This window comes from Humulus lupulus, chromosome 1 (assembly GCF_963169125.1).
Source record: "Humulus lupulus chromosome 1, drHumLupu1.1, whole genome shotgun sequence".
Classification (NCBI taxonomy): Eukaryota; Viridiplantae; Streptophyta; class Magnoliopsida; order Rosales; family Cannabaceae; genus Humulus; species Humulus lupulus.
This window is the reverse complement of record NC_084793.1, coordinates 278,862,870-278,875,734: the sequence shown is the minus strand read 5'-3', so window position 1 is coordinate 278,875,734 and position 12,865 is coordinate 278,862,870. Positions and strand designations below refer to the sequence as shown.

The 12,865-nt window shown below is 38.5% G+C and overlaps 1 protein-coding gene across 1 annotated transcript; it reads right to left on the bottom strand.

Annotated features, from left to right (window-relative positions):
* Nucleotides 1–10,651: 10,651 nt before the first annotated feature.
* On the bottom strand, nucleotides 10,652–12,323 carry LOC133807121 (uncharacterized). Its single transcript, XM_062245284.1, has one exon. It carries the CDS (start codon nucleotides 12,125–12,127, stop codon nucleotides 10,943–10,945), a length of 1,185 nt encoding a protein of 394 aa, XP_062101268.1. The 5' UTR covers nucleotides 12,128–12,323; the 3' UTR covers nucleotides 10,652–10,942.
* Nucleotides 12,324–12,865: the final 542 nt, after the last annotated feature.

Below are 12,865 nucleotides of genomic sequence, written 5' to 3'. Positions count from 1 at the left end.
ACGAAGGAACTTCAACTTGAGGCTCAGGCGCACTAGGCTTTTCACCCTGCTCGTTATCTGGGAGTTCAGTGAATTCAGCGATGAATTCAACCAAGACTTGTCCTTTTATTGCTGCTCACGACGAGTATGTTATATCGAACTGCACAAGTCCGACTGCCCATTTTAACAAATGACCAGCAGCCTCTGGCTTTTGTAAAACTTGCCGAAGGGGCTGGTCAGTCAAGACTGTGATTGGATGGGCTTGGAAGTAAGGACGTAACTTCCTTGAGGCCAAAATTAGACAGTAGGCTAATCTTTCAATGGGAGGGTATCTCAATTCGACTCCGATTAACCTCTTGCTCACATAATACACTGCATTTTGTACGCCTTCTTCTTCTTTTACCAACACCGCACTAGCAGCATATTCGGTGATCACCAGGTATATGAACAAAGTTTCCCCATCTACAGGCTTCGATAAGATGGGAGGCTGCGCCATGTGGGCTTTTAAGGCTTGGAAAGCCTGTTCGCAGTCTTCAGTCCACTCGAACTTCTTGCTGCCTCTAAGTAGATTAAAGAAAGGAACACATTTATCTGTTGATTTTGAAATGAATCTACTGAGCGCGGCAATCCTTCCAGTCAAACTTTGCACATCTTTGATCTTCATTGGCGATTTCATATCGATCAGAGCCTTGATCTTCTTGGGATTAGCCTCGATTCCTCTCGAATTGACAATGAACCCCAAGAACTTCCCTGATCCTACTCCGAAGGAACATTTGAGAGGATTTAGCTTCATCTGATATTTGTTCAGAACATTGAAACACTCTTGTAAATCCTTCACATGTCATTATGCCTTTTTTATCTTCACCATCATGTCATCAACGTACACCTCCATGTTTATCCCGATCAACTCCTTAAGCATGTGGTTAACTAGTCGCTGGTAAGTCGCACCAGCGTTTTTCAATCCGAAGGGCATTACTTTGTAACAGTATAGCCCTGTATCGGTCCGGAAGCTAGTGTGATCCTCATCAGGGGGATGCATACTAATCTGATTATACCCTGAGTATGCATCCATAAAGGAGAGGATCTCATGGCCTGCAGTTGCATCGACCAGCTGGTCGATCCTTGGGAGTGGGAACAGTCTTTAGGGCAAGCTTTGTTAAGGTCTGTGAAATCCACGCAGGTCCGCCATTTGCCATTTGGTTTAGGGACCAGCACTGGATTAGAGACCCATGACGGATAAAATGCCACCCTGATGAACCCATTCTCCTTTAGTTTTTCAACTTCCTCCTTCAAGGCTTTTGATCTGTTTTTATCGAGCAGCCTTCTTTTCTGTTGCACGGGTGGAAAGCTTTTGTCAACGTTCAGGACATGGCTGATTACTGCAGGATCTATCCCAACCATGTCCTTATGCGACCAGGCAAAAACTTCCTGGTTCTTTCTCAAAAATTCCACCATTGTGTATTTGGTTGTTGTCTCTAAATTTTTGCCAACCTTTACAACTCTGGTCGGAAACTCTTCATCAAGCTAGACCTCCTCAAGGTCCTCGACAGGTCCTATATCTTCTTCAAAATCCCAAAAGCGAGGATCTAAGTCTCTATCCTCACTTTGGGCAACACCCTATTTGGTGACTTCATCACCTGATTGGGCTTGTACATCAATGGCCATTTGCAACTTTTCTGGGGGAGCACTCCTCGACATACCCTTCTTGGCCTTAGTGATTGAGTCATTGTAGCACTCCCTTGCTTCCCTGTGATTTCCCAATACGCGTCCTACCCCTGTGTCTGTTGGGAATTTCATGGCTAAGTGCCATATAGAGGTGATGGCCCGAAGGTCGACCACTATTGGCCTTCCAATTACTGCATTGTAGGCCGAAGGACAATCAACTACTATAAAATTAGTGAGTAATGTCCTGGTGGCGGGCGCAGTACTTGCTGTTACTGGAAGCCTGATTGACCCTGTTGGAGTGAGTCCCTCACCAGAGAAACCATAAATTGTTTGGTTGCAAGGCTCCAAGTCCTTTGTGGACAACTTCATTCGTTTTAGCGAATATTTATACAGGATGTTAACTGAACTTCCTGTATCGACCAATACTCCTTTCACCATCATATTGGAAATCTGAACATCCACGACCAGCGGATTGGAATGTGGAAACTGGACATGCTGGGCATCATTATCAGAGAAAGTTATTGCATCGTCCTCTGTTCGGGCCTTTTTCGTTGCCCGATCCTCCACAGTCATCATCTCGATGTCCTAGTCATGGCGTAGGGTCCGAGAGTATCGTTCCCTTGCGTTTCTGCTGTTTCTCGCGAGGTGCGGGCCTCCACAGATGGTGAGTAAGGTGCCTGCCACTAGATCAGGCTGTAAAGGTGGCGAGCGCTGGCGTGCAAGTGCCTGCTCGTTGCCACCCGGAGCCTCTCATTGGGAAGCTCCCATGGCTCGCACGTATTTCCTCAAGTGTCCTTGTCTAATAAGGAACTCGATTTCGTCCTTTAGTTGGTTACATTCATTCGTATCGTGTCCGTAGTCATTGTGAAAACGACAAAACTTAGTCGTATCCCTTTTCGAAATATGCTTTCGAATGGGAGCAGGTCTTTTGTAGGGTACATTGAAACTTGTGGCCTGATACACCTCTGCTTGAGATTCAACAAGGGCGGTATAGTTAGTGAACCTTGGCTCATAACGGTTGCCCTTAGAGTGCTTACTCTCAGAGGTAGAGGGCTCGTTATGGGGCCTCTTCCCCCCATTCTTGCTGTTGCCATTCCCATTGCCTTTGCTGTTGCCGTTGGGCTTTGACTCATTGACGGCTTTGGCGGGGTCTTCAGTCCCTTTATCCTTATTTAGGGTCTTTCCCTCGCTAGCAATTGCATCCTCGAGCTTGATGTATCGATCACCTCGATCCAAAAACTCTTGGGTAGTTTTAACCCCATGCTTCCTGAGGCTACTCCAAAGGGGCATACGGCGCCTAACTCCTTCAGTTAGGGCCATCATTTTGCCTTCGTCTCCCACTGTTTTGGCCCCAGCTGCTGCTCGCATGAAACGCTGGACATAATATTTCAGTGGTTCTCCTTCTTGCTAGCGTATCTCGACCAGCTGGTTTGCCTCAGTTGGGTGCACACGACCCGCGTAGAATTGTCCGTAAAACTCCTTTACGAACATCTCCCAAGATACAATACTTGCAGGAGGGAACTTAAAGAAGCACTCCTGTGCAACATCAGAAAGTGTTGCAGGGAAGATCCTGCATCGAGCGTCTTCAGACACCTTCTGAATGTCCATTTGTATCTCAAACTTGTTGACATGAGATACCGGGTCACCATACCCGTCAAAGTTCGGAAGTGTGGGCATTTTAAACTTACTGGGGGTTTCAGCCATGGCGATCCATTGTATGAAAGGAGTGCCCCTTCTCCTGTCGTACTCGATATGAGACGTTCTTCCCCCGACCAGCTGTTGCACTGCTTGGTTCAGGGCATCTATTTGGGCCTGAACGGCCTCAGGAATTGCCGGGGCCTCTGGTGCCGGGGGAATGTACTCGTCGTGCCGTTCTCGGCGGTCGTTGACTACATCCCTTAGATCGTCATCTCTTCGCCGCTGCTCGCTGGCTCTGACCCGGCTAAAGACGTTGTTTTGTCTGGGCTACCCCCCAACATTATTTCCTGCATGTCAATCTTCTCTAGGTGGGGGGCTTCTGCCTCCACCTCTCTCCTGGTTTCTCCGACCAACATTCCCTCTGCCTGAGTCGACCTCATTGTAGCCGTGGCCATCTCTGAACCTCGATTGGCTATGGTGGGACCAACTGTTTCCTCAGTTGCCTCCTTGGGCTGGAACTCCCCGAGTGTTAGGGGGAGGCCTGTGCTGGTCTGTGGGTCCCCGTGCATTGTCATGCCGTGGGGGGCCCCTGACCGCAGACCCTATCTTTGATTTCCTTCTGTTGCCAAAAGGACGCTGCCCCTTGCTCGGTGGGTGCGGCTCTTCACCCCCCGGGCGTTTAGGGTTGCGGGGCTGCTGCCCAGCCCTATTCTGCCTTGGAGGTGAGGGATTGTCTCGACCAGCCTGGGATGGAGGCTGCGTCTCAGGGTCCCTAGGTGGGACATCATCCTGAGGCATTGGTGGCTGCTCCGGCCTTTGAGGGCTTGTTGGCTGGAGCGGAGGGCTAGGATTGGGACCTCTTTGAGGTGGCCCATTTGGGGGTTGGTCAGGTTGCAAGGCATGCGCAGCCTGATTCCTAGCCAATTGGAGGGCTGCTTCGAGGGCTGCCATGGCATCCCTCTGACGACGGTCCATCTCCGCATGTCTTTCACTCAGCTCTTGGCGCTGGCGCTCTATTTCCCTCTGCTGTGATGCCATTATCTCAGCGGCACTCTCTTGATTGGCCCTTAGAGCGGCCAGTTCATCTTGCAACACCCCCAGTGTTGTCTTCAGGGCCTCAGAGTCTACATCCTCCTCATCGAATTCTAAATGAGGTTCGTCTTCAGCCATGTTTAGTAGAGGAGGCTGGATTGGAGCGGCAGCAGCCTGTCCAGTTTTCTTGGATGTATTTGCCATTAGTACCTTCAACGATTTCTTCTCAAGCTCTCAATGAAAGGACCAGATTGTTGACCCTCGTTTTGATCAACTGACACGGAGTCAAACGCTTGATGTGATAGAAAGTATTGAATAAGATCTAATGGAAAGAAAAATAAACAACACAACAATTTATAGTGGTTCGGCCCCAAGAATTGGTAATGACCTACGTCCACTTAAGCTGTTATTGATCTTGATTCTCAAAGGAGTGATCAAAGAACTAGGGTTCTTCGAGTTTCACAAGCCTTAGAGGGATGAGTAATACCACCAAAAGATAATAGCCAAAATTCTCTTCTAAAGTATAAATAAAAATCAGCCAAAAAGTCCCTCCCTTGAGTTATTTCTCTCTATTTATAGGCTCAATGAGGGTTACATGAATTAGTTAAAGATATTTTCCCCTAACTAATCGGATAATCAGGTATAAATGGAAATAATCTCGGATATGATTACAATTTTACAAGATTACTCATAAAGATATGGATTATACGAGCAGTCTGGTCGTATATAAAACTCAAATGATGTGTCAGGGGAACATCCCTGATCGATGGTCAAACAGAACCTCTGCCAGGTGTCAGCCACGTGTTGAAAATATTTGCCACGTTATCCACACCTGCTTTTTGGATAACACTATCACATACATTTTTCTCTATGTGCATAACATCTAAATTATGGCGTATAAGTAAGAAATGCCAATATTCAAGTTCGAAGAAAACATATTTCTTTTTATAACACCTTTTTGGCTCCTCCACAACCTTGGCCTTGCGACTATGTTTCATCTTTGTAGGTATACGAACTTTAGGCTTCCCTAACTTGAACACAATTTTAGACATCTTCTCAAGTACTTGGATTCCATTCAATGGCTCAGGAGCCTCCTCAAACTCTTGTTTACCATTGAATGCCTTCTTCCAAGTCCGAAGTTTATACGTATTAGGCAAGAACTTCCTATGTCCCATATAACATATTTTCTGAGAGTGTTTCAAGTATTCATAACATGTTTTTTCTTCAAAAACGGGGCAAGCCTTATATCCTTTCACACTAAACCCAGATAAATTTCTATAAGCAGGAAAGTCATTAATTGTCCACAATAAGACCACTCTAAGATTAAATTCTTCCTGCCTATACACATCATAAACCTTAACCCCTTCATCCCACAAAGTTTTCAAGTCATCTATAAGAGGAGCTAGATAGACGTCAATATCATTACCAGGTTGTTTAGGTCCTGATATCAACAAGGTCAAAAGCGTAAAATTTATCTTCATACACAACCATGGGGGTAGATTGTAAATAACAAGCATAACGGGCCAACAACTATACTTACTGCTAAGGGATGCGTGTGGATTAAACCCGTCAGTCGAAAGACCTAGACGAATATTACGAAATTCATTTCCAAAAGATGGCCACTTCAAATCAACTCTCTTCCAAGCAAGGGTGTTAGCTGGATGTCTTAATTTACCATCCTTTATTCTTTCATTAGCATGCCACGACAAACTTTTAGCATGTTCGGCATCTAAACAATCGGATGAAACGAGGAATTGGCGGAAGGTACCACAAAACTTTGGCAGGTACTCCTTCCTTGACATCGTCACCATTTCTTTTCTTTTGCCATCGTGACTCACCACAAGTAGGACACGATTTTGCATCTGCAAAACTATTTCGATATAATATGCAATCATTAGGACATGCATGAATTTTTTCGTACTGCATGCCTAATGAGCATAACGTCTTCTTTGCCTCATAAAATGAAATTGGAATTTCATTATCTTCAGGCAATAACTCCTTCAAAAAACTAAATAAATCAGTAATGCTTTTATCACTCCAGGCAAGTTTAGCTTTTAGATTGTACAACCTAAGAAGCGCAGATAATTTTGTTAATCTTGTACAACTAGGGTAAATTGGTTTCTCGGCATCATTAAGGAGTGTCTCAAACTTATTTGGGTCTACTCTTGATCCATAATGTGCGTCGTCAATCATTTCATCTAATGGATCCCAGTTTTCCTCCACTATATTCCTCATCACTCCTTTTGGTCTACTTGGCAGAGTTGGAGCAATCAGAGCTTTCTCCCCATGGTAATACCAAATTGTGTAACTCTTGTCCATCCCATTGAAATATAAGTGTTCTTTAATCTTTTTAACATCCATCTTTTTAACATTTCCACATTTAAGACATGGACAATAAGTAAAATTTGGGTCTTTCACATTTTCCGAACAAAACCTTAAGAACAAATCGACCCCGTTCCTATATTCCGCAGATAACCTATTTGCTGACATCTACTGTTTATCCATATATTCTCCTATGTCTATGGAAAAGAAAAGAAACAACACTAAATAAGCACGTGATAAAGTTGTATGTCTATATAAAACTAATTGTTTATTATCCTAGATAAAATCGGGCAGCATTTCCCCTATAATAGTGACCTAACCATCTGCATGTGAATAACAAAACAAACAATTCAAACAACATACAATAAGTTTCTTCCTTATAGGATGTCTATATTAAACTAATTGTTTATTATCCTAGATAAAATCGGGCAGCATTTCCCCTATAATAGTAACCTAACCATCTGCATGTGAATAGCAAAACAAACAATTCAAACAACATACAATAAGTTTCTTCCTTATAGCTCCGCAGCACACAACCAAATTTCTCAGAACCTACTTCACTAAAACACACAAGTTCTCAACCTTCCATTATCATCGCAATACACAATTTTAATCTCAGAACCTACTTCACTATGGATGAATATTTAAGATATTCAAACTCCTCTAACATTTGTTTAATAATATTAAAAGTAGAAGTAAGAGAATATATATATACCTCTTGCAATTAATAATCCAAAAGCTAGCAAAATTACTTCACTTAGTAATCAAATTCACTATTAAATCCACAAACCAATAAAATTAAATTAATAAATAATAAATAAAATATCACTAAATATCTAGCAATATATAACTTATTATTGTAATTTTAGAAACTTAATTACCTCAAATGTGTGATTGATATAGGAATTTTGATGCAAAATACTCTCTAAAATCTCACCACCAAAATCACAACCTATGAAATTAAATTAATTAATATGTTAAACATTACTAAACAAATATCACTAAATATCTAATAATAGTAAATGATTGGTAAACAAATAAAAAAACTCCAATGCGCCACTAATTATAACCTAAATAAAAAATCAATAAAAAATTTCATAACCTAAAAGCTTAATAATCAACAAAAACATAAAAAATTTCATATATTTATATTTTAAAAATTATTTAATAAATTTATTTAAACATAACTATATATATAACAAAATAGTTACAATTTAAAAAAAAAGTTTAAATATATATACAAAAATATATCTAAATTTCGAAATAAAAAATGATAAAAATTAAAAAAAATCATGAACATATATACTCTAATGAAATCTATACAATGTGATAGGTTAAATTTAAAAAAAAAACTAAAAAGACATAAATATATAAAAAAAAACTTCCAAGAAAAATTAATAAATCCTACAATGTATATAAAATAATGCATAAAAATGAAAAACTAACACAAAATCATGTATATTACTCATCCTAATACTAAACCTATGATTTTTTTCCAAATAATTAACTAAAATGCAAGAAAATTAAAAAAAAAAAACTTACCTTTAAAACCCTAAAAACGCAGCCCCCTTCTCGTTTTTGCTCTCTGGTTGCAATTGTTGTATGTTCGAATGAGGAGGAAGAAGAAGGAAAAAAATGTTTAAATGGTCAGGGGGACATCCAACGTCTCCCACTGGGAGACGTGGGACACGTGGCACGTCTCCCAGTGGGAGACGTTGGATGTACCCTTGACCACTTCCCCAGCCTATTTCCAACGTATTCCACAATTTTTAATGTCTTCCAATTATAGCCATTAATACAAACTTTCAATGTCTTCCACCATTAGACATTTAAAACCCCTGATAAGTTTTAATGTCTTACACCAATGGTGTAAGACATTGTAGGGAGTCATTGTATATCAAATTTGTTGTAGTGTCGGCTATGTGTGAATGTATTTATTGTTGTAAATTCCCTATGTTTAAGGAATATGATGTAATTAGTTATTCAATCCCACATTTTATGGGATATTACCGCGTACGTAGCAAATAATGCATTTATTGTCATTATATTATTTGATTTACAGAATATCTTCCCGAAATATGTGGGAACCAATTCTGAAACCATCTCTATAAATAGAGATGTAAACTTCATTTGTAAAGGACAGAAAAATTGAGATTTGGAGAGAACTCTGGGCAATTATTCTCTGAAAGTTTCCAGAAAACTCCAAAAGAGCTAATAATATAGACTCATGGACTAGGTAGATTTTAACTGCTGAACCACGTAAAAAGATCTTGTTTTCATTCTTTTTATTCACTTTCTCTGGTATATTCTTGTTTAATTGCTCTTCTTTTTTAAGTTGACGAAAAACGGCGTCAACAAAGACACTTATTAATATTAGATTGTATGGTCTATTTTCTTATCAATTAATGGAGACTACAATTCTGATTTTAAATTTGATTATATATTAAATTTGATTTTTTTTTTATTTCTGTTACACTATTTGTGGCGAAAATATATTGTATTTGCGACGAATTACTCGCCGCAAATAAGAGTCAGACAAGAAAAATCAATCATTATTTGCAGCGAATTATTTAAAATTTTCGCTGCAAATAAGGGTCAATTACGACAAAATCCAGAATGATTTGCGGTAGATTTATTGATATTTGCAGCGGTTTTTTTGTCGCAAATAATGATTTTTACAACGATCTTTTTACAGCGAAGTATTTGCGGTGAAATTTATCACCGCAAAAACCCTAATTTCTTGTAGTGCTTTATTGGATGAATTTTCTTACTAACTTTTTTTTTTGTCTTTTCCTAATCTTTATATACACCTCATAAATTACTAGGATTTCCTTTGTGTTTTTTTCCATAATTATATTATTAATTAAAAACATTTTAACTGTGGTAGGGAATCTTATTGGTTACGTAAGTAGTCTAAACTAAACCAGATAGAAATGTCATGGTGAAAGAGGAAAAACAATTAAGGCATTCCAAATTATAATGGAAAAGAATATATAATATTGTCAAGTTCGGGACATTATTAAAGGTATTGCAGTGTTTTGAAGGAAAATACAGTTGAAAGATGAAGATAGAAAATACAATTTTAATGATTATTATAGCTGTCGTTGTAAAAATAAATAGTAATTTTTTTCGTATTTATTATTATTATTATTTTGAAGGAATTTTTGCAGAATAATGGTTACATATCTAGACAACTATAATAATTACTATTAAAAAATTAATATCATTTAGATATAATGAAAAAAATAAACTATGTATTATGGACAATTAAATCTAACTTATTTATATCTTTTTTATTGAATGAATTAATTATAACTATTCAACTTTAAAGATCACTTTTTTTTTTAATGCCACATTAATCATATAACTAAATCTATATAAATATATTAGATACAAACAAAGTTAATTCATATTTATTAATTATTTTTATTAAATTTGTATCATTATCATATAAATTTTAAATAAATAAATAATATTGTATATAAAAAAGCATAAACATATTAAAAAAAAATCAAATAAAAAATTGATAATAATATTTTATAATATTTAAATATATATTAATATAAGTATTAAATATTTATTTTTGTATTAAATATTATTATAATAATAGTATTTATAATAATTTGAATTCATACTAATGTAATTAGTAAACAAATAGGATAATATTACTATCGTAATAAAATTTGATTTTATATTAATATAATTATTGAATATGTAGTTTTGAATTATATATTATTATAATAATAATATTTTATAGTATTTGAATTTGAATTTATATTTATATTAATATTAATGTAATTATTAAATATGTAGTTTTATATTAAATATTATTATAATAATAATATTTTATAATATTTAAATTTATATTAATATATTTAATAAATATTTATTTTTATTTAGTTTTAAAAATATATTTTATTAAATATTTAGAATATTACGTTAAGTTATAAAAAAAAAACGTTAAACCCAAACGGTTAAGTACGCATTTTTTATACACTTTTTATATAAAGAGATATAGATTCTATAAATCTCGTTAGATTTTTTTTTTAATTGGCCCTTTTCCAATAATAAGTAATAAAACAATAGTTCACTCACAAAAATTGTTCCTATGAAACGACACTTACAACCAGTGTGTTTTATATCACATTATAACCATTACTGCAGCCAAAAAAAATATATACAATCAATTAATTTAATGTCTGTCTATCCAATATTTTGTGTGTAGTGGTGATGAACCGCAGAAAAGTCTAGCGATCCAACGGCCAGGATGAAAGCCACTAGATACCGATGTTGAGCCCACTAAAAGTCAAACCTCAAGAGACTGCAAGTGCATCAATTGCTGGAGGGTACTCTCACTTGGCTTAGAACGACAATGAAGCTGAAAATCCTGGCCATGGTCAGGTTGGAGAGCTGTTGGTTTCTCATCCAAAACGGCAGCCTCTTCTTCGTCGTTTGGAAGGTCAAGAGAGTACACCACATCTTCCATGGTCCACCCCGCACGTAACAAAACCACCGAGAGCGTCCGCACGTGCCACGCCATGGCCTCTTCCAAGTCTCCTCCTCCGACACCTTCACCTTCACCGCACTCGATAACGACCTCCCCCGTCTGATCATCGTCATCGTAGCCGTCCATCATCATCATCTCTCTCACCTCCTCCTCCCTCCACCCTCCTTCTCTCAACTTCTGGGAAACCTCCTCCAAGCACTCGCTCAGCTCGTCGTCACCGCTCCACCACGCCCCACTCGCCGCCGCATTCACTCTCCGCCTCTTATTCGCAACCTCTGTCCATAACTCGATCTCACGAGCCGACTTCGCCGCCCATGCCGGGGCGTTGACTCTTGAATTAGCCGACGACCGGCGGATGCCTCCGCCGCCGTTTAAGAACTCGAAATCTTGGAAGAAGCCGGTAATGTCGTAGCTCAGAATCCGAACCTCCTCGCCGTCGACGTAGAAGACCGGGTTTCCGGCGGCGTTCGGCGTTGACGGAATGTAGCAGTTTCGGTAGAGAGGGACGAGAACAGGGGCTTTGCTCAAGAACTTCTTGGCTATCTCCAAGGCTCGATTGATATCGTCGGGAAAAGGTCCCCAAGATTCGAGCCAGAAATTCCTGCGAGAGATTTGCTTGAGGAGACCGAGGATCGGAAGGTTAATGAGAATGTAAAGCTGTTGCGCAGAAGAAGAACGCCAATTCGGAAAACCAGAGCCGATCGGAAGACCTTCCCGGAGGATGGAACGGAGATCGGGAGGGAAGGAGAAGTTGAAGAGTGACTCGATGGAGGAGAATTCGACGTTGGAGAGGCCTCCGGCTACGGGAACGTCAGACGACCGGAGATTCTGGATTAGGTTTTTGGCGTAAGCGGCGAAGGAGAAGCAGACGAGCTTGGTTGTGGTCGGTGGCATCTTCGGAGGCTTCATGGCTTGATATGCGGTATTGATTATCTCAATCTGTGTGGAAGCCATGAGAGAAGATAGAGATGAAAAACGAAACATAATTTTCTGATTCAGAATTTGTGTTTGGTTAGTTAGAAAATTCAAATTTGAAAGAGAAAAATGAAAAGAAAGAGAGAAGGAAAGGCATAGTAGAGTTCGTTTTTTCCGAAGCCTAAGGAAGGGGTGAGATAAGTGAGTCAGAGAGAAAATCTGAAAAGAGACTCATCATTTATTTTTTATTTTTTTCTTCTACAAAAAATAATAATAAAATAGTTACGTATTATGTGATAATGAGATTATATTGGTTCATAATAATGAACGGTTTCGATTAAATGTTTATTTGTGTGGGAGATCATATGATATGCTATGTGGTTAATGGTTACATTAACTGACGGTTATGATTAGAGATACGTGTCTAAATTCATAATAAGTAAAAAAAAAATAGAGAATTTATGGAAAAGAGATAGGTTGTCTCGATGATGAGAATTAAGGGCGTGTGATGAAACGTGAAAAAGTCACGTGGGGGCTAACGTTGACATTTTGTACATAACCCATGTGCATGTATAGTATAATGTTAGCAATTAATTTGATGACATATATATATATGTTACAAAAGAATTTAGCTACCATGTTTGGACCTTCTAAATGTTAAATGCTAATTGACATTATTGTATAAGGAAAGTTATATTGTTCTCTGGATATAAACCATAAATAGGAATATCATAATATAGAATATTGTTTATATAATAGAACATATATAACTGGTAAATGGGTCTGGATTTTATGAGACATATGGGG

What these genes read in the sequence shown, in the direction of transcription:
- LOC133807121 (XM_062245284.1), bottom strand. Translation starts at nt 12,127, where the DNA reads ATGTTTCGTTTTTCATCTCTATCTTCTCTCATGGCTTCCACACAGATT.